This window comes from Ciconia boyciana, chromosome 1 (genome assembly GCF_034638445.1).
Source record: "Ciconia boyciana chromosome 1, ASM3463844v1, whole genome shotgun sequence".
NCBI classification, from domain to species: Eukaryota; Metazoa; Chordata; class Aves; order Ciconiiformes; family Ciconiidae; genus Ciconia; species Ciconia boyciana.
Window position 1 is genome coordinate 2,171,214 of NC_132934.1, and position 22,915 is coordinate 2,194,128.

The 22,915-nt window shown below is 50.8% G+C and overlaps 2 protein-coding genes across 4 annotated transcripts in view; one reads left to right on the forward strand and one right to left on the reverse strand.

Moving 5' to 3' along the window:
• The first annotated feature begins 912 nt into the window (after window positions 1-912).
• GDI2 (GDP dissociation inhibitor 2) lies at window positions 913-18,291 on the forward strand. The gene is made up of 11 exons (XM_072857027.1): window positions 913-1,118; window positions 9,871-9,978; window positions 10,878-10,977; window positions 12,028-12,162; window positions 13,525-13,723; window positions 14,095-14,226; window positions 14,802-14,901; window positions 15,899-16,070; window positions 16,784-16,928; window positions 17,167-17,221; window positions 17,297-18,291. Exons 1-11 carry the CDS (start codon window positions 1,074-1,076, stop codon window positions 17,450-17,452), a joined length of 1,347 nt encoding a protein of 448 aa, XP_072713128.1. The 5' UTR covers window positions 913-1,073; the 3' UTR covers window positions 17,453-18,291.
• Window positions 18,292-19,612: 1,321 nt separating this feature from the next.
• The window catches only part of TASOR2 (transcription activation suppressor family member 2), a 45,352-nt gene continuing 42,049 nt past the window's right edge, over window positions 19,613-22,915 (reverse strand). For 2 of the 3 annotated variants that reach the window (XM_072857040.1, XM_072857057.1), the window contains 3 exons: window positions 21,338-21,519; window positions 20,806-20,920; window positions 19,613-20,418 (listed from right to left, as the gene is read on the reverse strand). In XM_072857040.1, the coding sequence (XP_072713141.1) occupies window positions 20,415-20,418; window positions 20,806-20,920; window positions 21,338-21,519 (301 nt within the window). In that variant the 3' untranslated portion in view covers window positions 19,613-20,414. Of the gene's footprint in view, window positions 20,419-20,801; window positions 20,921-21,337; window positions 21,520-22,915 lie in introns of those variants that run through there. The other variant, XM_072857048.1, reaches the window with a different exon arrangement.

Below are 22,915 nucleotides of genomic sequence, written 5' to 3' on the forward strand. Positions count from 1 at the left end.
AAAAGCGCTTCCCTGTGGTCCCTGGGATGCGGTGGAAAAGCACCGGCTCTCTCAGGGGATGCCTGGAGCTGGCGTGGGTACCAAGTGGGCACCCATGGGTGCTCTGCCCTGCACCCAGTGACACCCGCGGTGCCCTGGGGGTGCCGACGGTGTCGAAGCCACCCCAGCCATGTGCCAGCATGTGTGTGCCCCTTGCACACGCGCGCACGCTCCCTTAGCACACGGATGTGCCCATTACACGGGCACGCAAGTACGCACTGCACACCCACACTCCTTTTGCACGTGTGCAGGCGCACGTTGCATGGGTGTGGACCCATGTTGCACACGCGTGGCCATGTATGTGCCTGTTGCACCGACACACGCGTGTGCCCGTTGCATACGCAGGCACCTGTTGGCACGCACAGGTGGCCGTCGTATGGGTGTGCAACCAGGACACGCACGCAGGCACCTGTTGCACACCCACGGGTGTGCAACGGGTGCCTGCGTGCGTGTCCTGGTTGCGTGGGTGTGCAACGGGTGCCTGCGTGCGTGTCCTGGTTGCAGGTGCATGCATGATCACATCCCACCCGTGCACACGAACACGTGCAGCCACGCACCCATGCTTGCACGTGCGCATTGCAGGACCCTTGCACACACGCGTGCACGCACCCATCGGGTACCCCCATGCCCTTTGCACACGCAGCACGTGCACACGTGGGTCCCCGCCCTCCCCCGCTGCTCGGCGCTGCACAAACCCGGGCGGGCGGGAGGAGAGAGCGGCGCCGCGCCGCGCATGCGCGCCGCGCCCCCACCACGGTGGCAGCGCCGTCGGCACGGCGCAGCTCCCGCCCCCTAGCGACGGCGCAGCGAGCCAATGGCGGGCGGTGAGGGGCGGTGATTGGCAGGCGCGCGGCCGGGGCGGGGGCGGGGCGGCTCCGCCCCCTCCCGGCGCGGTCTCTTCACGGCGGCGGCGGCGGCTCCATTTTCTCCCGCTCCCGCGGCCCCGCAGCGCCCGGCTCGCTTCAGCCCCGGCCGGTGGAGAGAGACCCGAGAGACGCCCCCCTGCACCCCGTGCTTCCCTCCCCCGCGCCGCCATGAATGAGGAGTACGACGTGATCGTGTTGGGCACCGGCCTCACGGTGAGGAGGAGCCGCCCGCCCGCCTGGGCCTCGGGCCTGCCGCGGGCGGCCGCCGCCCTGCCGGGCCCCGCCGCCCCCTCCTCAACACCGGCGCCTGGGTCCTGCCTGCCTGTGGCCCTGCTCCCCATCGCTCGTATGGGTGCTGATCCCCGCTCCCCCCGGGCGCCGCTGTCCTTTCGCCCATCTATCACCTGATTACCCCCCCAGCCCCGGGCTAGGACGCCTGGGATCTGCGGCCCCCCCCCCCCCGCCTCGGGTACCCGGGTCCTGATTCCCGCCCCCCTGCCCCGGATGCCGGGGTGTGTTGCCCAACATCTCACCTGATTATCATCCCCCCCGCTCGGACCTTGTGATCCTTTTCCTCATCTATCACCTCATCATCGTAGCCCCCCCCAAACACCGGCTGAGGTGCCTGGGTTCCTGCTTCCCCCCCAGTATCCCCTGGGGTGCCTGGGTTCTGCTCCCCGCCGCCCCCCGGGACACCTGGGTCCTTTCCCCCATCCCTAACCAGCCCCCCGGCTGGGTTCTGGTTTTTATATGATTATAATAGACCCCCATGTTTGGATGTCCCCCCCATACTCCTCGCCGCCTGGGTTCCCCCCACCGTCCCGTGGGGCCGGGCCCAGGCTCCCGGCGGGCCCCCGGTCCGCGGCGCTGCCCGTGGGAGGCCCCAGGAAATGCAGTTGTTTAGCGGAGGGAGGGCGGGGGACGACGGACAATAAAACGCTAACGGGGATTTATTGCCTGATTTTTTATTTTTTTTTTTAATATTTATTTTTTCCCTTCATCCCCCAACCCGAGGTGGTTGCAGCTCCGTCGAGCCGTGCCCTCCCCGGAGCCGAGCCCGGCTTAGGGTGGAGGCAGACCTGGTTATATCCCCCCCCCCTTCCCCGCTCCGCCTTTGCAGCCTTCGGCTCTCCATCCAGCCCTGACTGCAGCAGGAGGGGGATGGGGAGGCGGGCGAGCCCTGCACGCCTGTCAAATTTGTCTGATTTTTTCACCCCCCTCCACTCCCCCCCCCCCCCCCGAAAAAAAAAAAAAATCATTCTCTTCTGCGTTGTCGCTTCCTCACGGTCATCCCTGAGGAAAGCTGACAGCTGATGGCACTTGGGGGTGCGGCGGAGGGAGGGGGATGAGCCATGGTGGGGCTTTGTCCTATTGTGGAGGATGCAGCCTGTGCTGCAGGCTGCTGAGGGGAAAAAAAAAAAATTGCAGTGCTGCTGCCCGTTAGGTTTGCTGGTGTGGATTTCTTCTGGTTCCTGCCTTCCTTCGAAGCGGGGAGATGCTGGGGGCCACCGCTAGCTTATCCGCTGCGGGTTTAGTAGGGGCTGAAGGGTAGATTGCAGGTTACAAATAAGAGGCATTGTTTGAAGAAGAGGGGAAGAAAATCCAATATGGTGGAGAGAAGGTTTTCCTCGCTGGTAAATAGCCTTTCCTGCTTTTGTTTCCTCCTGTTAATGGGGAGAGGTGGCTAGACAAAGAGATATCTTTGGGGTTGGCCGGGAGGGATTTCCCCCACTTCCCCTGTTGATGGTAATTGTAAATAGAAATACATGCGCTTCCTACTGTGGCGTTGGCGCTGTGATTGACAGGGGCTGCCACAGTGGTGAAGGCATCGTGTCTGCTGACACAGGACCAGGGCACAGCCGCTTAAGGCAGATCTGGTTTATCATCTCCCTGTTTTGAGTAGGGGAATAATGGTAACAAAACCAGGATGTGGCACAAAGAAAATGTGCAAAGTGTGGGAGCGTCCTCCCAGCTGCTGCCGTAGGGTAAACCCAACTTTCCTGGTTGCTTTCATGCCTTTCTCTAAAGGCTTTTCCTTTGAGGTAGCAGGAATGACTTACGAGGCAAAAGCTTCTTCCTTTTGATAGGGAAAGCTGCAGTCTGTCCCAAAACCTGTCTCTGGCTCACCAAAGCAGAGAAATGGACTTTTGGGGGGGTGCAATATAATGAGCTTCTAGTGAAGGGGCCTCCAATAGATTTGAGCTCCATTAAAATGTTAATTTATGCTTTAGAGTGAGCTGTGGTATCAAGTTGGTAAGCACTGTGCTTAATCTCAAACTGACAAATGCCAATGTAAATTTGACAAAAGGCCCCTTGTGAAATCACTTTTAAGACAAGCTAATGCTAATGATCAGCAGTTGAGTTAAAAGGAATAAATTACGGCCGTATTTTAAGGTGTGCTGACCAAACTCCAGAGCCTGAGAGTGTGCAGGAGCCCTTATTTTGCTTCTGATGTGCAGGCTTTACCTCTGAAATACCAATTAGGACAGGATGGACTTCATCTCGACTTGAGCAGCTTGTGCGGAAAAGCGGGTGAATGGAAACCAGAGGTCCTGGTGCAGCCAGGATGTTCCCGATTCTAAAATGCACAGCGTTGGCTCAACCATTTTGGCTGGCAGGTAGTGTTGGAGCAGAGCCTGGTTCAGGCTGGGCTAGAGGACTTCCTGCAGTCAGATGAAGCATCAAACTGGAAGGTTGCTCCTCCAACTTTGGTCTGGTACCAGTGCTGGCAGAATCAGGCTTCCTGAAGAAAAGGAACTGGAAAACGCGCTGCGTAAACACGTTCAGTTGTTTCTTTCCTTTTCCAAGAGCCTTGAACTGTCATGAAACTTCAGATGATGTTTTCAACCACCCTTTCCTTAAAGCTGGCCCTTGCAGAAATGGCCTGTTGGAGTGTTGCAGTCCCATCAGGCTACTGTTGCAGCTGAGTGAGTTTGTGTCTCCTCTGCTGAAAAGCCTGACTTAGACCTCAAGTACCAGTCTTGATGCTGCCTGAACAAAAGGAGATTAACTGGGGGTCCTGTTTGCTAGACGAGCGCTGCGCCCCTCTGCCAGGCCACGTGTTGGGCTGTGCCCATCTTAATGTCTTGTCCCGTGAGAGTTACTGGTTGACTTGTCCCAGTGTCCATCACTAAGACTTGTACAAAGCCCATAAAATAGCTGTAATCCAGACCATCTGGGAGAGGCAGCGAGCAGCTGCTGATCTGGAGGGTTTTTTCTTTCTCTTTCCAAAGTGAAAGTTCAGTTGTCAGTTTAAAGAGAAAAAATAAATTGTCGGAGTCTTTTACAAAAAGAGCCACAAATACGTTTGTTGTGGTGGTCGTTCTGGTTGGGTCTGCAGGGCCACCGCTACTTAAGTGCGCAAGAGTGCATGCATAAGTTCCACTTTTGATGGATCTGAAAGCGTAACATGAATATTTCAGGTGTTAATCTCTTCTTCAACCAGCAATGAAGAGCTCAGGCAGCTTTAGAACTGGGATTACTGGCACTAAAATATTTTAACTTTTTCTCTTATGTATGCAAATGAGAGGCCCCATTGCAGTGCCAAGCTTGCAAAGATATGTCTTAGCAGTATGGGGAAAAAGAATCCCAGAGCATCTTTAATCCTGAATTACTGCTGATACGACAGCTTCAAACTTACACGAGGTATTATTACCTTCATGGTGCTTGGACAAGAGCGCTATGTTCCTCCCGATCCCTCCGTGCATTGAGTGGTGGTGAAGTGTCGGGCCGTGTGTGCTAACTACAGGGCAGGTATTTTCAAAGCACTGGTGGGTCTGGCTTCCCTAGCACGAGAGCTGGTAGGTCTTCCAGCTACCACATCCTGGAGGTGCTTGTGGGAATGGCTTCTCCAAGTTGCTCAAGTCTTAATAGCTTTAAGATTCTCGGCTTAGGCTTGCTAGGTGCATTGTGCATTGCAGATTAGGCAGCATCTTTCTCCAGACCTACTGCACAAACCCGTTTTTAATCTCCTGTGGTAATCGGCAGGCTGGAGAGCACCTAGTGTTTTTATTTTCAGACTTGTCTTTTCAGTTCACCTTCATTTACGTCTCTGTGGTCTGGAAAGGACTCGGTACTCGCTCACTGGGATGTTCGGGAGTGGGATGTTGTGCGCTCTGACAGGCGTTCGTTATCGGCTCTCTGCTCCAGACAACGTGGGTTATTTGACGTGAATGTTGGGCATAATTAAACCGTCTTGTCTAGCCCCAGTAGATGAACGTCGTGTTCCTGCTGGGTTTTCACTCGTTGCAGGCACCAGTGTGTTGAACTAAGCTTCTTACCTGCCAGCTGCCTCACCGCGTTAAAGCTATATAAATCCATTGCAAAGATACAGATTCACTTTCTGTAGGAGCAGAGTAGCCAAACTCTTTGGTTCAAGATATAGTTAATTGTATAGGCACAGGCCTTATTGCTTAAAATGCCTAAATAAAGAACATCAAAGTGACTGCGAGGACCAAGTGGAGTGTCGCTGTCCCTTGCATCATCCCCTGGTAGCAGAGGGGATTGCTCAAGTGCAGTGAGTAATTGCTTTTGCAGTTTGTATGGCTAAGCAGAGCTTTGAGTCTTGCTTGCTGGAGTCCGGCACGGTAGACATAGCCAGCGTATGCTAGAGGTGGAATAGCCTGGGCGATGGTAACGAGCTGTGCGTAACTTCTTGCTCACCACGGCACAGCCTGGTCTTTCTAAGAAAGAGCTCTTGCTGTGCCAGAACCCGTTCTCGAAGGCGAAGGGATTTTGCTAAATGTTTTGCGCAGAATCCTTCCCTCAGCGTTGTGAGATGGACTGACACTGGCTCAAGTTTCCATCGGTCGGTCTGAGCCTTTCTGAACTGCCGCCCTACTTGGAGAAAATCCATGTAAACCTACTTGCTTCCCTCGATTCCTGAAGGCTTCTGCATGCAGAAGGTCTGTTTGTGACCAGTTCATGCAAGCGAGGGAAGAGCTGATGGTCTTAAGCAAGCATGGAAACACCAATACCTCTGAGTTACCCCTTACTCCTGGTTTTTTTTTCCATGGATTTGTATCGAATGCGCTGTCTCTATGTTTCTGATGCACGTTGCTCTCTGGTTCTGTGCTCTCCGGCCATTTGAAGCGGCCGAGCGGTGCTGCAGACGACATCGATCGCTGTAAGACTTGCTCTGTCATTCATTCAGCAACACAATGTGAGTTCTTGGGAGCCGGGAGCCCATCGTAACCTGCACTGGCTGAAGCAGTGGATTATAGTAGCACAGCATGACTGTAATTTGCACGAAGATTGTGTTCGATCCTGGCTGGATACCTGGAGATTTCCCTGCTGTGTCTTGGTGCCATTTCTGCTGTCAGCAGCAGCTCAGTTTTACCTGTTTGCATGGGGTTGACGATTATAATACGGTCGGAAAGCCACAGATTTGAACTCTGATGCTTCCCCTTTTTTATTTGCAGTCTAAATTGTTTCTAGCCCTTCCCTTATTGGTACAGGCTGTTTGTTTTCCTCGCTCCCTGACCCAAACGACATGATGACATATCAAGCGGTTCCTAGACGCAGACTAGCGAAGCCGTGGATGGGTATAGCCAGCGGTCAGCCAGCGCGGCCGTCGAAAGGAATTGCTGAGCTGGGAGGATAAATCTATTGTGTGTCTCGTGTGTTTTATGACCCTGCCGTTGCCTCATCGGCTGCGGAGGGAAGCGATGGTGAAAGGCCTGCGTGGGATTTCAACGCTTCAGGGCTCTGCAGGAGCCTGGGTGATATAACGAACCTGTTAAATGAGCCTTGGATAAAATAGTATGGTAATACCTCCACCTCAATCCCCATATCAGTGTTTAATGGGTATGAAATAAGATTGAAACGGTACTTAAGACCTCTTGTATCTCCTGCTGGTACCCAAATTCACTCTAGGGGGATGCTGGCAATTTGGGCAGGCAACCTGTTGAAAGGATACACGCTCACTGGGAAGTGATGGGTGAGCTATTCTGAGAAGATAGAGCAAGAAATGCTTTGAAGCTTCCTTAAATGGAGGAAGGAAATCAGCTGACATCTGGACTGAAGAATGTAGCTTCTGCAGCTTTTACTGTAACTTCATCCCTCCAGTTGGTACTTAACTTGGTTTTGAAGTCCCGGTTGGCTTTCTCGTGGCTCAGCTCCAGCGTGGACGTTGGCAGTCCTGTACCACCATCTGGCAGAGCTGGTGAGCCAGGGTTTTGGAAGATGTTCCAGCGGGGAATAAAACCACAGGTTAGAGCAAAGAGTCAAACCAGAGCCCTCGTGTAGAGCTCTGTGAAATTTGGTTTAACTGAGGAGATCATGCTGGCTAGCGGCGATGCACTTGGTGTGATAGTCCCATGTTGCCTGTGGTAAATCATTAACGTTTGAATTGACCCCATAAAAGCCACCTGTACTTTCACTTGTGCAGTTCCTCAGCCTTGTAGGGTTCATGGTGCTCTCAAGTAGTGTATTAACACAGGGTTTGGTGCAGCCATGTCTGCTGTAAGGGGTCTCTGCTTGCTTCAGCCTGGCTGGAAAAAGCAGAGGGACCTTGTAGGACATGAGGGATCTGGAGTCCATGGAGGATGGTATGGCGCTGGAAGGAGCAGCTGATGGATCACGGAGAGGTTTTTTGGGAAGTACTGCAGCTAACTCTGTTGAGGCTCCAGGTGGTGACCACGAAGCCTTGTGGGTGGGCACCGTATTTGAAGTCACCCATGACTTCAGGGATTAAACTCGGAGCGGCCCATTCTGGCCATGCACCAGGCAGGCAGCTCTAGCTTTGCTCTTCGGGGCCTTGGCTGAATTACAGTGGCATCCTGGTGGGTAACGGGCTGGTTAGCAGTGCCTTGCTCTCCCAGCAAAGATGATTTGCCCGTTGCCACCTGGAAGTGCAAGAACAGCAAGTCCTCACGCCAGCGATCCCTGCCAGCCATCCGTGCACCTACAGATGTTGAGACACTTCAGAACAAAATACCCCCTCCCACAAGTTGCCTTTACCGTGGGTTGGTCTTTGGTGAAGTTGAAGATGGTTTTAAAAGCATCCTTTACACCGAGGATTTACTGGAGTTAGGATTTGCAAGTCATGTAAACAATATACAGTGGGAGACTTTTTGTGTTGTAACTGTGGTTTGGCTGAGTGTGCTAACCAATACCCATATTGGCCAGCATTGCCGTAACATAGTTTGAAATAAGCCTCCTACACGCCGCAGCAGGGGGGAAGTGACACACGAAGAGAGTCCTGAGTGCTCTGTGGGGCGAGATGCATGTGGAGTAAATATGAAGGATCTCAGGGAGATGCGGCGCTCTGCTAGAAGGGCCAAGCTGACGGTTCTCTTGAATAAATGGCTCCTCCGCTCCTGAGCAAGCAGATGTGCAGCGGTGGCATTTCTCAGCAGCTGATGTGGAGTTTTACAGGCTGAATGAAAGATAACATGAGAAGTGGCCAGGACCTACAAATTAGATAACGTTGATGGTGAATGAGAACTCAATTGCAGATGTAATTCTGCCTTTGGCGAGAGTTGAAGCAGAGCAGGAAAGATCAGTAAAACCTTCATGAGAAGCAGTCCTAAGCATGCCAGTGTTCAAGTTAAGCTCTTTGGCTTGTGAATGCCAGAGCCGGTGACCGGGTTAGTTGCAAAGTTGTGTTCTAATGGGGATTTAGCCGTGCAAGTCCTTAGCTTGCTCTGCAAGCTACAACTTGTGTCCCTCTGTGATTAGTCTCAGCCTCTTGGTGTTGCGTTCAGACATAGCAGCTGATCTGCTGCTCAAAGTAATCTCAGTGTTTTTAATCTCAGTGGGTACATAGCAAGGATAGCAAAATGTCTACTGAGATTATAAAGCTCCCAATTGGCTTAATTTATTCTTTATGCTGCCTCTATCCTCTAAGAGTAGCTCTTGACTCTCATGTGTGTCCCAGTGTGGCAGATATCAAAGACTGAGGTTTTGAGGAGACTTACCTGGAATCCTTTTAGGCAAGGTTTTATGCTCCTGGTGTCACTCATAAATGAGGGTGCTGCCTCTCTGTGAACATCCGTAATTTGATAGCCGGTGGTTTAGGAGTATAGATTTGGCTTGTATCAGGAATCATGTGGCCAGCAGGAGTAGGGAAGTGATTGTGCCCCTGTACTCAGCACTGGTGAGGCCGCACCTGGAATACGGTGTTCAGCTTTGGGTCCCTCAGTACAAGATGGACATTGAGGTGCTGGAACGTGTCCAGAGAAGGGCAACGAAGTTGGTGAAGGGTCTGGAGCACAAGGCTGGTGGGGAGCGGCTGAGGGAACTGGGGTTGTTCAGCCTGGAGAAAAGGAGGCTGAGGGGAGACCTTATTGCTCTCTACAACTGCCTGAAAGGAGGCTGTAGCGAGGTGAGTGTCAGTCTCTTCTCCCAGGTAACTAGTGACAGCACGAGAGGAAATGGCCTCAAGTTGCGTCAGGAGAGATTGGATCTTAGGCAAAATTTCTTTACTGAAAGGGTGGTCAAGCATTGGAACAGCCTGCCCAGGGAAGTGGTGGAGTCACCATCCCTGGAGGAGTTAAAAAACCATGTAGATGTGGCACTTCAGGACATGGTTTAGTAGGCATGGAGGTGTTGGGTTGACGGTTGGACTAGATGATCCTAGAGGTCTTTTCCAACCTTAATGATTCTATGATTCTATTTTCCTAACCTAGCCCAAATGCATGAACTTCCCAGAAATATCCTCAGGGGAGCCCTGGTAGGTGGTGGTTGTGTAGTTAAAACATCTTGGTCGGCTTGCCCAGAGCAGACAGCAAACCTAGTAAGGGGTTAATCTGTCTCAAATAGAAATCTTTCAGCATGCATGTCTTAATTCTGGAGTGAGGCAACTGTTGTGTTTGTTTTCAAAGGACTGTGCAGGTACCTTCAAATCCAGGCATGCAGCAGGCTGTCTGAACGTGCTCTTTGAGAAAGCATCGCTAGTAAAAATGGAAGGAGGCTCAAATGCAACTAACACGTCCCTTGCATCCTTTGTTTCCTCTCTCTGTAGGAATGCATCCTCTCCGGGATCATGTCCGTGAATGGAAAGAAAGTCCTTCACATGGATCGTAACTCTTACTACGGAGGGGAAAGCGCATCCATTACACCCCTGGAGGATGTAAGTAGGGAGGCTGACACCCACCTATTGTGTCCTCCCCAGGCACATAAAGGGGGCTTTATTTCAAGCTATCTTAGGGGTGGATTCGAAGTAATTACTCTTAAGGGTTTCCTTTGAGTAAGAATGTTTTATGGCACTTCCACACCAGATAATAGTGGGGGAGAAACCAGCGTGTATGTTTATACTTGGCAGATAGCTCTTGTTTTCTGAAGTTCCCAGCCGAGATTCAAGCACGCAGTGCTTGAGTGATCGTTCAGAGGTATAACAGCCGACAGCTAGATGTTAAAACTCTTCGGCTAAATGGTTACTGCCGGACAACGTTGGCCTAACATGCTGTGTGCTCTCTGTGCCTTGACGTGACACTTGGTCCTTCGTCTGCGAGTGCTTCCAGCTAGATAGGCGCCATCTCATTTGGTTACAGCTTGTGCCCTGTGATTGTGTACCCCTAAAGCTGTTAGTGTGGTTGGTTAATCAGGTGTCAGGAAATTGCTGCTCTCCTTGCTGCTTAACTGGGTTAAATATTTATATTGGGGAATCTGATTTAAGTTTATGGAGGAGCCTGCCCTCTCCTCAAGTAGGCATTTTGATCAGATTACCTTTAGCTATGTTAAACAGTATTTCGGTTCAGCAGGTCATAAATTCCCAAGCTTTAAGCCTTGGAGGAAGAAAGACTGGATGAGCAGAATAATGCTGCCTGATTCTTACTGTAAGAATTTACTGGATGTGCATTGTGTATTGCATCAAAAATCAAACTGGAGCTAAAACGCTGGCCAAAAGCTTCTGTTAAGAGCTTATGTTCAGCTGGGGAGATGCGGGGGTGGAAAGTGTGTACATGTGTGGGAGAAATTATACCCATAGATATTTCCTCTGTTATAGTAAGTTTTGTATTCTCTCCGAAGCTCTACAAAAGGTTTAATCTACCAGGAACTCCACCAGAATCTATGGGACGAGGAAGAGACTGGAACGTGGACCTAATTCCAAAATTCCTTATGGCTAATGGTAAGCGATACTGAGCTCCCAAATCTGCCTCATAAGCTTAGTGTTAGTGTTCAGTGCTGTAATCAAATAAACAGCCCTTCAGCGCTGTTTTCGTGAACTTGTTGAAGCGTTAATCGAAGAGCTGTGGAAAGCTCACTCGAGCTGATCTGCATGCCTTTATGCCAGAAGCACCACAACTTCAGCTCTGTGACTCGTTTTGACTGTGGACCTCTCAAACTCAGAAGATGGCTCCAGCTTGGAGCGTGCAGCAATGGCATGTCTGGAAGGTTTGAACGTCCATTTTCCAACATCCTCTCTGAAAGTGTTTGCATTTCTAGCCAGTTAATGCCATGAATTTGTGCATTGTTATTCTTCCATGGCTTAGGAAGAAACAGTTGATTCCATGGTGACTCTTAATCCCCTTTGTTCCTATTTTATGGCTTGCAGACTGTTGATGCTACAAATCCTCATTCTTTATGTGTTCCAGTACTGGGACAGGTCTTCTGGACCAAATCCACTATCAGTGAAGTGGTTATCAATGCAAACAAGTTCAGGGGCAACTCGTTTTTGTCAAATACCAACCACTTGCTACTGGAATCTCTTGTCCCTGAAGGATGAGGGGATAGATGTATTGTGTAGTGCCAGTCTCGCTCAAGGTTAGTGCAGTGGAAGATGTGATAGATTCCAGTCAAGGTTTGGTTGCATAGGCGTTGTGGTGCATTTGTAAGGGACAGCATCCCTCTGGGGATGTGACAGTGGGTGGGGACAGGTAAGGGGGAAACATGCTGCAGGATGGCCTTTACTCAGAGGACTGAGGGAAACGGCAGGAGTGGCAAGGAAGCTCTTAATTGCCTGTAAGAAAGCCTCACAACTGCCTGTAATTGCACTAGTGAGTATCTGCCACACCCTGTCTGTTACACAGAGGTGTAAGAGTTGTGTGGGTTGAACATGGTGCTGCCGTTGAAGGGTTTGCTGTGTTGGAAGAGCTGTCTGCCTTGTGAGAAGCACTGTCTTCCTTTTGGCTTCTGGCTCCAGACCAGCTGGTTGACTTGTGCCAAACCTCCTTTCCAGGTCAGTTGGTAAAGATGCTGCTCTACACAGAAGTCACTCGCTACTTAGACTTCAAGGTGATCGAGGGAAGCTTCGTCTACAAGGGAGGAAAGATCTACAAAGTTCCTTCCACTGAGGCAGAAGCCTTGGCATCCAGTGAGTAGTTGCACCTTGCTTTGTTTCCTCCTGAGGCTACTGTCTCTAAAAAAAAAAAAAGGCATCTCAGGATATTCTGGGCTCGTGTAGAAAAGAAATCTCAATGCTCCTCACATGGTGCTGTGTGTAGACTCCATCTTGGTAACAAGCTGTGCTTAGCATAGGATTCTTCTGCATCTCATCTGACTTAAAACACCTCAAGGAGTCTTGGGGTTCCTGAGCCTTGAGTTACTGTTTTCTTGAAGCTTTCAGATGGAGCCGGTCAAGCTGCCTGTTCTGTGGCTCATCTGGTGAGAATTTGGCAGTATTTTACTTCCTCAAGAGGTTACATTTGGGCCTTATGCTCCCAGCTCTGCCATCAATATTTAATGTTGACTCTTTGTTGGATGGAGCTGTGTGTGTGAAAAATGTTGCATTCGTCAGCAGGCAAATTGGAATGATTAATTCTGACATGCGGCACTTAGCTCAAATCTTAATTGTTGTCTACTTAAATTTCACTCTTCAGATAAAACTACTGATCGTTCATAATAGCATAGTGAAATACATTAGGAGCTAGCAGAGGGCAGTCCATTAGCTTCAGATGTGGGCTGTGTTTAGTAGCATCTCTGAAAAGTCTCGTGATGAAGCGACTCCTGCACATAAGGCTCCCGGTATGTGGCTTGTCTGTATGTTGGAGCCTTCCTCATGGCAGATATTCGTGTCTGTTGTGAAGTAATCAGTCGTTCCTTCACTTTGGCCACGTTGCCGTCTCGTAAATGGTCTCTTAAGAGACTCACACTGGCAGAAGTAGGAGGTGCCTTTGGTGCTGTTTCTGCCTTCACATTTCAGCAAGTCCAGTCTTGCTTCTCCAATTTGTAGAAAATTAAAATGCATAAACGGTGCCTTGTGCAATCTCACGTTTGAAACGTTGACCCTTGCAGCACTTGCTAGTTCCTTGGCGAGGCTGCAGGAGAGCCTAGCACTGCTTGCTCTGATGCTAAATCTGGTAGATGCCAAACACAGGTCTCTGCTTAGGGAAGCTCAGGTCGGGCTTTACACTAGGCCGAGCAGAAACTGCTCTCCAAGCTTTCCCCCAGCTGGGAGCAGCGTGTAGAAGCTCGGCCTCCAGCCATGCCTTGAGAAAGGTTGGCTGTACCACTTGATGTCCGGTACGCCAGCACAGCTGTCAGTGCAGACCAGCTTGGCAGATGTTCATGTCTCTCCTGCTTGAACAGAGAGCCTTGGTTAGGCCACAAGGCCAAACTCCACGTTACTGAGTGATGTTTGAAACACTTGACAGTTCTTACCCGCTTCTGTTACTCTGTGGCAACGGAAAAGCCGTTTAGTAGCCATGTGAGTTCTGACAAAATACCTTGTTTTTAGGCTTAATGGGCTTGTTTGAGAAACGCCGGTTCAGGAAATTCCTAGTGTACGTTGCCAACTTTGATGAGAACGACCCCCGAACTTTCGAAGGCGTTGATCCCAAGAAGACCACCATGCGCGACGTGTATAAGAAGTTTGACCTGGGGCAAGATGTTATAGACTTCACGGGCCATGCCCTCGCGCTCTACAGGACTGACGAGTAAGTGCGGGTTCAGTTGCTCCCCCAAATCAGCTGGGGTGCTGGGTGCTTACAGCACGGGCTTTGTGAGTTGAGGGTAGGATGCCTTGCAAAGTGTGTCTGTCCCTGGGTGCTGCGTGGATCTTAAAATATGGGGTCCTCTGCTGATGGGAGATTTAAACTTTGTGGGTTCCTGGGGTTAGTGAAGCATCTCCTTCCTGAATAAAACCCCTTGTGACACTAAGTGCTTCTAAAAGGGAAATAATTGCCAGGAGCAGCCGGAGAGTGGGGAAGGAAACTTTCACGAGAAGTAAATATTTTGCTCTCTGAGTGTGTTCTGCTGTAAGTCTTGGTTTGTGAAACATTGCAAATCATGTAACTGCCCTCTCCAGCTATCTAGATCAACCATGCCAAGAAACAATCAACAGGATTAAGCTCTACAGTGAGTCGCTGGCTAGGTACGGTAAAAGCCCGTACCTTTATCCCCTCTATGGCCTTGGAGAGCTGCCCCAGGGATTTGCAAGGTGAGAACTTGGTTTTGGACTCCAGTGTTTTCTCAACCCTGCTGTGGTACCTGGTGGGGGATCAGATGTGTGGAGTCGCTGCTCAGGCTTCCAGAACATGACGCCGCCTAAAAATACTGCGGTCGTTAATGGTTCTCTCGCTGGCTTAATCAAGAAGCGACTCCTTCATGTGAGATTGCTTCTTTCTGGGCTTGTTTACCGCAATTCCTGTTAGGGGTGGTAGTTGTGGGTTTACTCAGAGATACCGTTTGCAGCATGTAGTCTGTCCAAGAAGTTGGATTTGCCTACGTGGTGGAGCCTGCAGCTCTTACACTGTAGGACTGTCTGGGTTGCACCAAGCAGATTCTTTCTAGCTGGATGTAATTGCACCTATAATTTGCTCCAAATACCAGCTGATGCCTTACAGAAAGAACAGCAGACACCATCTGCTGCCTAGATGTTTAAGTAGTGTATTTTGAAGAGGTTTAAGTCTAATGTGTGGTTTGTCCAAGTGGAACAGAAACAAGGGGCTGGAAGGGCTGTTAAAAACCCAACGCGCACCTGTGGAACATGCTGAAGTGGCTTTACTCTTGCAGGCTAAGTGCTATATACGGAGGCACCTACATGCTGAACAAGCCCATTGAAGAGATTGTGATAGAAAATGGCAAAGTGGTTGGTGTGAAGTCTGAAGGGGAGGTACGGTACCTTCCGATTCTTTCCTTACTCCCCACCCCACATCTTGCCTCTCAAAATTTGAGGCTGTCGGTCATCGATCTGAACAAACGCAGTAGGAAAAACCCTCATCGGAGCCCTAGGACCAAAACTGCTTGGCCGATGCTGTTTTTCCCCATCCCAACTCACTTAAGATGTGTTGCTGTTTGCCTGGTGAGGAGTACAGTACAGTAGTCCTACTCCAGGAGTTGGAATGAAGTCTTCATGGGGTGGCAAGGTTTGTCTTCTGAATAAATCAGGCTGGCTAAACTGGGAAGGAGCTGCTTGCTCGTGTCTAACCTGGGTATGGAACCAGCTCTGCCCTTGACATTAAATATTAGCTGCTCAAGACAGCTGGCACGCAGCCTTTCTGCAGCTTCTCCTCAACCTGGCAATATAAAACTAGCAAGAGTGCTGCGAGCTGCTTGGAAGCTATAAATGTGCTCCCAACTGGAGCAGGAGCTTCGCGGGACAGTTTAGCACTTGCTGGGAGGGTGACGTGTCCCTTCTGGGTAGGGGATGATGTGTCCTGGCTAGGAGCGGAGGTGATAATCCATGCTGTAGACTGATGTGCCCAAGTGCAGGCTGCCTGGAGGCTTCAAATTGGTCAAATATTAAAGTATTACTGTAAAAATGACTTCTAATGCGAAATGGGGAATTCTTACCTGTTTGGTTCAGCCTTGACCACAGCAAGTTACGGTCGTAGACTGGAAGGACTGGACTCTGCACTGGTTAGAGCTTAACTGTGTGCTGAATATGATAGATTACGCAGCTCTGTGTAGTCTTTTAAGAGGAATGCAGTGAGATTTGGATTGTCCAAGCTGAAGCGTGCTGCTGGCAGTGGAAAAAAAAAGAACAAGATACAGGAACAGCTGCCTCAAACCGCTCTTGGTTTTCCTCAAAATCAGCCGGTTCCTCACCTCTGGCTGGCTGTGTACACACCTCCGTGTGGTGGTTGCTCAAGGGCCGTCTGTCTCTGCAGGTTGCTCGCTGCAAACAGCTCATCTGCGACCCCAGCTACGTCTCGGATCGCGTAACGAAGGTCGGTCAAGTGATTCGGGTAATCTGCATCTTGAGCCACCCGATCAAGAATACAAACGATGCCAACTCGTGCCAGATCATCATTCCACAGAATCAGGTCAACCGAAAATCAGGTGCGTGGAGAGCGGGGACTGCCGGGGTGTGCGCAGGTCTCCTCGCACTCGGGTTGAGGCAGAGCGGTCGTTCAGCGGCCTCGCACCAAACACACGCTCCAATGGTCCAGTGAGATGCGAATCAAACGGGAAAATGCGCTTACTGCCGCTCTTGTGGCAGACTTTGTGTCCTTGTCCAAAAACCCTTTAGGCCCCGGCAAGGCTGTGCTTTAGTTCAGAGCAGCAGTGGGGGAGGTGGGAGAAGCCGGGGTGCCTGTGGTCAGACAGCCGTGTGAGGAACTCGCCGAAGGAAGTGCCCCAACCTGGGAGAAGTGGGTGAGGAGCACGGGGGTGCTGTGGGAGGGGGGACGAGGGCTGAGTGCAGGAGGGGAAATGCTTCCTCGCCCTTGAACAGAGGGGTGGGTTGGCTGCTGGGGACCCCGCTGGTGTGCAGGAGCCGTCATAGCCACAGGAAACAGAATTTTGGAGATCTTGAAGGGCTGTGTGTGTTGAAGCCCCTCAGTCAAGAGACTGAGAGCACGTAGGACTGCAGGGCAAGGACGGAACTCATTCAAGCGTGGTCTTAAACAAGATGAGGAGGTACAAAGCGTCAGGGGAGCAGGAAGAGGTGCATGAGTGTGCAAATTAGAAGGCTTTTGGGATGATGCAGGCCTGACCCGGGCTGTTGGCTTGCCTGGCGCATACTGACCTGCCGCTGTGATGTGCTTCCTCAGATATCTACGTCTGCATGATCTCCTCTGCACACAACGTGGCAGCGCAGGGGAAGTACATCGCCATTGCCAGCACTACTGTGGAAACTGCGGACCCAGAGAAGGAAATCAAGCCGGCCTTGGACCTCTTGGAGCCCATTGAGCAGAAGTAAGCCCTCGACAAGCCCACTCTCCCCCTCCCCACCTCTCTGCTGCAAGTGCTTGGGCCTGAGGTGTGAAGGCAGAGGGGATCTGAAGGCCGTTTGGCTGCACAGAGGTGTTGAAACTGTATTTCCTCTGCACCTTCACTGCTTACAGCCTTTAATTCAGCTGTTCTTACGCCCATGCTGATGCTCAGCGATGCTTTGAAACCATTCTGAAGCTTTTTTTTTTTTTCCTCCTTCCAGGTTTGTTAGCATCAGTGACCTGTTTGCACCGACCGACTTGGGAACCGAAAGCCAGGTTAGTAAGCGCCAAGCTCGTGTTTGAGGGGATGAGGAGAGAGGCTCGATGCTCAACTGCTGCTTCTCTTTCCAGATCTTCATTTCTCGCACCTATGACGCCACCACTCACTTTGAGACGACGTGCGATGACATCAAAGATATTTATAAGAGGATGATGGGATCAGAGTTTGACTTCGAAGAGATGAAACGCAAGAAAAATGATATCTATGGGGAGGAGGAGCAGCAGTAATGAGAATCTCTAATTAGGAGAAATTTAAATCGGCTAATATGAATATATAAGGAACTTAATGAACACTGTATGAAATTCAATATTGTAAGGCCTGCTTTTGTAATCTCATCTCTGAGAGATTGAAGAGTACTGCACTGGTAATGTTCCCCTTTTGGATATCATGTGTTAATTATTTCATTCTAGTAGGGCTGCTGTCCAGAATCTGGCAAATTACTGACTGATTTAATGACTAACCTCGTAAGTGAAAGGCAGACTGAACCTTTCTTTTTTTTTTTTTTTGCAGACGTAGACATTGGTGCAGATTTGAAATAACTCATTGACAGCTGTGTCTTACCTTGTATTTTTAATCATTTGTAAACATCCTTCACAATTATGTGCTTCTGGTGAGCTAGTAGATGTGACGGTTGTCACTCAAACCTGATATCAAGGAAAATAGAAACTGAGCACTCCATTATTGTGGACAGCATCCCTAAAGTCTCTTCCCATCAATCTAACTCTGTGGCAAGTTGTATTATGGACAAAAGCCCACATCTATTGTAGCAGCAAATGTTGGCTTAGTTCTGGGCACAGAACTTAACCTCCACTTAAGCTTCTAAAAACTGTTTACATCGGTTGGGACACAGCTGTGCCTAAGGCTCCTTTGTGTTTTAATCTTAATAAAATTGAGAGAACAAATTACAGAGCAGGCAAGATGTGGAAGTATTTTCTGTACCCTGGTGGCTTCTCGGATGGACCAAACGGCACTGCGGTATCGATATGACAGAGCCTGTGCTTCTTGTGTCTCCTGAAGGCTCCAAATGATTTCTGTACTGCGAAGTAAAGCCAAATTCTGGAAACCAGTCCTGTGCTCTGGTCTGATTCACTTCAGGTGTACGAGCAGCATCTCCTTTCCGAGATCCCTTGGATCTCTACCTGCCAGGGTTGAAATGTGAGTGGGTGCGGAGCATTTCCTACTAGAAAACAGGCTCAGGCTTCCTTAGTTGGGCTTCCCAGCCCCTGCTGCTCCAGCTGCTCTCAGGGCTGCTTTTGATGCCGCAGCCCAAGGCCTGTCACTGTGGCCAAAGCTGTGGGTAGGTGCAAGGCTGCTCGCTCCCTGCAGCTCCCCCCCTAGTGCCTACATCCAGAAACAGCACTTGCTTGAAGCAGTAGTAAATAATCCTTGCTCTTACGGCTCCTCTACCGGGCGTTCATCTCTCTCTGAATAAGAGATGCTCCTCCTTGGAGCGAGCCTTATTGATTCCGCTGGCTGGGATCTTGCAGCCTGAAGCAATCCTGCTGTTGGGCGGCAGGTGTACAGCGAGGAGCAGGGCTCGTGTTTATACACAGCGAGGCCAAGTGCCAGGAAAAATGAGCGAATGCCTTGGAACAGCTTTCTCCTGCTCTCAGCTGCCGTGCTTGGCCAGGCAGAGCGGCTGGTAACGGGTTCATCCTTCCCTTCAGCCGTAGCTGTGCTGCTTTCATGCTGCTGCTGAAGAGGAACTGGGGCTTTGACCACATCTCGTTCACAAAGCGGTGCTGCGCTAAACCTGGCTGCGGCTGCCCTTTTCCTTCCTCCCTCCCTCCCTGGGGTTGGGGGCTTTTGGCACTTCCTCTCCTCGGGCGCTAAATTCCAGGAACCACCTTTCTGTTTTAAGCCACCGGGGCCTGCCGGGAGCCTGGTGCCTGTATTGCCGGAGCGAGGCACAGAGCAGTGGCTGGGGAAGTTCTCCCTTGCCTTGTGCTTCCTCTCTTCAGCAGCTTCAGTGCTCAATGTCACCAAGCTGAGCCTTTTCAAAGGCAAGACAGCTAATGCATGAGGAGCTCCTTCCCCTAAATGCTTCTGTTACCCCTCTCTGCGTAAGCTGCTTGTTCCTCTGGCTCTCGGTACACCTCTCCTGCCAGGAAGGAGGAGGGTATCGACCCTGCGGCTCTGTGAGCCCACCACGGTCAGAGCCAAGCAGTCTCACGCAGTCTCGCTCACTCTTTCCTTCCTGTGTGGGCTTCGAAGTTGGGGGTAATGCAGAACAAAGCTGATTTCTGATCTATGTGTGAGCTGGGAAAGCTGCTGTCTTCCACCTCTGCGGATGTGAGAGGCTGGGTGCCGAGCAGGAAATCCCTCTCCAGAGAGCAGCGGGGTGTGAAACTTAGTTTTTAGGGGGGTTTTATTAATCAAACTCCATATAAAGTCATGCATCCTTTTATTAAAATAAAAAAAAGAGGACAACCCTGTCCGCCACATCCATAGGTAGGGTATCTTACAAAGGTTTTTAATGCGGCATTTTCTTCCTCGCGCACGTTTGTTTGAGCTACTGCAAATAAGAGCTTTTTGTTCCCGCATCCTGTCATCCGTCTTCCACGTGACTTCCACAAGACTTCCACATGCTAGAACACGCTTGAGTCCCAGCAGTGTAAATGGTACCAAGAGGCAACATGAGCGACTTGAAATGTAGTGTAGAGCGGACTGCCGCAGGCTCACCGATGCTCGGGCAATGGTCGCTAACACCCATTTAAATTGTACACCTACCCCAGCAGCTAACGCATGCGTCTGGTGTACGGTATGTACAGCAACAGCCATGTGGAATCTGCATTCATTATTGTGGACTCGTATTGCTCCTAACCTTCAAGTATATGGCCTTTTTTTTTTTTTTTTTAATTTTTATTTTCCTATTTCTTCCAATGTCAGCTGCACTAATCACTTGAAAACACTCCAATAATTTAAAACTGTGTAATGTTAAAATAGCCTCTGTCCTATATGCAACCCGATGGCAGGGAGTAAATCCCCGCAAGGATTTGCGTTAGCCATCTTTAAATAATTTCTATATACAGAACTAGAGCCAACCTTCCCGGGCAACCTCTCTGCGCACAGCTCCTGTGGGCAGCACCCCAAACCCACCAGGATGTCGGGGGCCATCCCGCAGAGGACCAGGATGCCCAAACCGGCGCCGCAGGGCCTGGGGAGGAGCCGTGCCGCGGCTTCGCTTTGTCACCTGCAACACAGAGACGTGGCACTGGTTATTGCTCTGCTCCCCTCCTCGCTCCAGGCAGCGCCGACTTCTTGCAGAGCTTCCCCAAGGGAAGCGCCAGCATGCTTCCCGTTGCCGGCAGTGCCGAGCACAGCTCTGCCAAGAGCCGGCCCTCCCGGCTACAGCTTCTGGAGTCGGCCCTAAGTGTTGGCAGAGCCGGAGCAGATCCTGCAACCAGCCCCTGGGAAAGGTCCCTGCTCTGCTGCGGGAGCGGCTGGACCCCAGCTCCCTGCCTGTCACCCCACAGACAAACCTGGAGCTGCTCCTGGACTTTTGGAGGAGAAGGGGACAACTGGGAGCTCCTCCCGGACTTTTGGAGGAGAAGGGGACAATCCTGACCTCCTCCCTTACCAGTAGCTTCTTCTAAACGGGGCAGCCGCTTTCTGCACTGTCCCAAGGAAGGTGTTGATGTCGGTCACGAGGATTCCTTTGCTTTCAAGAACCTCCCTGCTGACACTGGGCTTTTCTGCAAAGTAAGAAGTGGCACCGTAATTCAAACAAGCAAACGAGGTTGTTTTGAAACTGACAGAAAATATCCCCAAATCCCACTGCAGTTATTCTGTTTTGCAAATGTGAGCAGATTAACAGCGCTGCTTTGCAAACAGCCTCAGCCCAGCAAGGCCAGAATTAGAACGTGACGTAAAGCCATCCACAGGCTCGAAAAATTGCCAGAATTTACCAGAGCTCCAAAAACCTGTTCATTTTGCCTTTTACTGCTCTGATTTGCAATGAATCAACTCACACCTTACCCGTGATTCTAGCAGAAATGGGAGCAAATGAGGTGTTTCTTGTCCCTCCTCCACTGCCTCCCAGGCCAATTTAAGATGGTGCTCATGGGGGTTGAGGGCACCAGCACAGGGCAGCACCCAGAGCCCCTCCTTACCTGTGAGATACACAGCGAACCTGGCGCTGACGTGCTGAACCTGCAGGTTCAACAAGCACTTGATGTACTCAGATTTAGGGGACGACCGGGAGTCGCAGGCGTGGTAGTGCAGCACCTCGATGAGATCGGCTCCTTGGCATGATTTGAGGATCGAGTGCTTCTTGCGGGCGTTGGCGTCCACCCTGCCGAGAGAGGGGCAAGGTGAAATGGCGAGGGGCTTCATCCCTCCCTCCTCTCCCAGGAATGAGCAGGTATGATGGGACCTGCCTTTCCCCTGTGTGTGTTTCTTCCAGCCTCATGGGTGTTTTTACGCCTGCTACCCAGCACTAAATGGAGGTGGCAGGAGCAAGCGTCACTGTACGGATCATGCATGCAGCAGGAAAACAAAATGACCCCTTGCTCCGAGGCAGCTCCAACAGACCACGGCTCATTATCCCACCACAATGGGGTTGAGAGATGCTATGTGAATGCCGTTGACGGAGCACAAAGAAAACACTTGCTCCACAGCAGCATCTGCTCTGCACAGGTTGAGTCCTCATCTCACAGACCGCGATGAAATACCCGACCTCGAGCTTCTGCGACATCTCACCACTCAACGACTGAAAACCAGGTCTTCAGAACGATTACTTTGTGCTATCACCATAAAGGCTGAGTGTGGAGAGGATCTGAGATTTCTCCCCATTTGTTGTAACATTTTCTGCTCAGACAGAACAGACCAGTTTCCCCTTTGTTCACAGGTCGTTACTAGAAAGCCGTCCTTTCTGACCTGTGGTCTGGCACTAACAAAGGCAGCCTGCCCGATAAAAACATCCCCCTCTGACTTCAAACATGATAAAAGCAGGACATTGCAATGGAAAATTGTGCTGGTTTTGGTTGGGGTAGAGTTAATTTTCTTCACAGGAGCTAGGATGGGGCTCTGTTTTGGATTTCTGCTGGAAACAGCGCTGATCACCCAGGGATGTTGTTGATTCCTGCTGAGCAGTGCTGACACACAGTCAAGGCCTGTTCTGCTCCTCACCCCACCCCACCAGCGAGTGGGCTGGGGGGGCACAAGGAGCTGGGAGGGGACACGGCCGGGACAGCTGACCCCAACTGCCCAAAGGGACATTCCACACCATACGGCGTCATGCTCAGCACGTAAAGCTGGGGAAGAAGAAGGAAGGGGGGGACATTCGGAGCGATGGTGTTTGTCTTCCCAAGTCACCGTTAGGCGTGATGGAGCCCTGCTGTCCTGGAGATGGCTGAACACCTGCCTGCCCATGGGAAGGAGTGAAGGAATTCCTTGTTTTGCTTTCCCTATTAAACTGTCTTTATCTCAACCCATGAGTTTTCTCACTTTTACTCTTCCGATTCTCTCCCCCATCCCACCTAGGGGGAGTGAGCGAGCAGCTGGGTGGGGCTTAGTTGCCAGCTGGGGTTAAACCATGACAAAAATATTTGCCGTCTTACTTATCTTTTTCAGATTGCATCATTGAAATATACGTCATTGCAAATAATCTAAAATAAGTAGCAAATATGAGCAGGAAAAGTTCTGCTTTTCCCTTTTGATTTTATGCACTCCCCAAGACACCCCAGTTC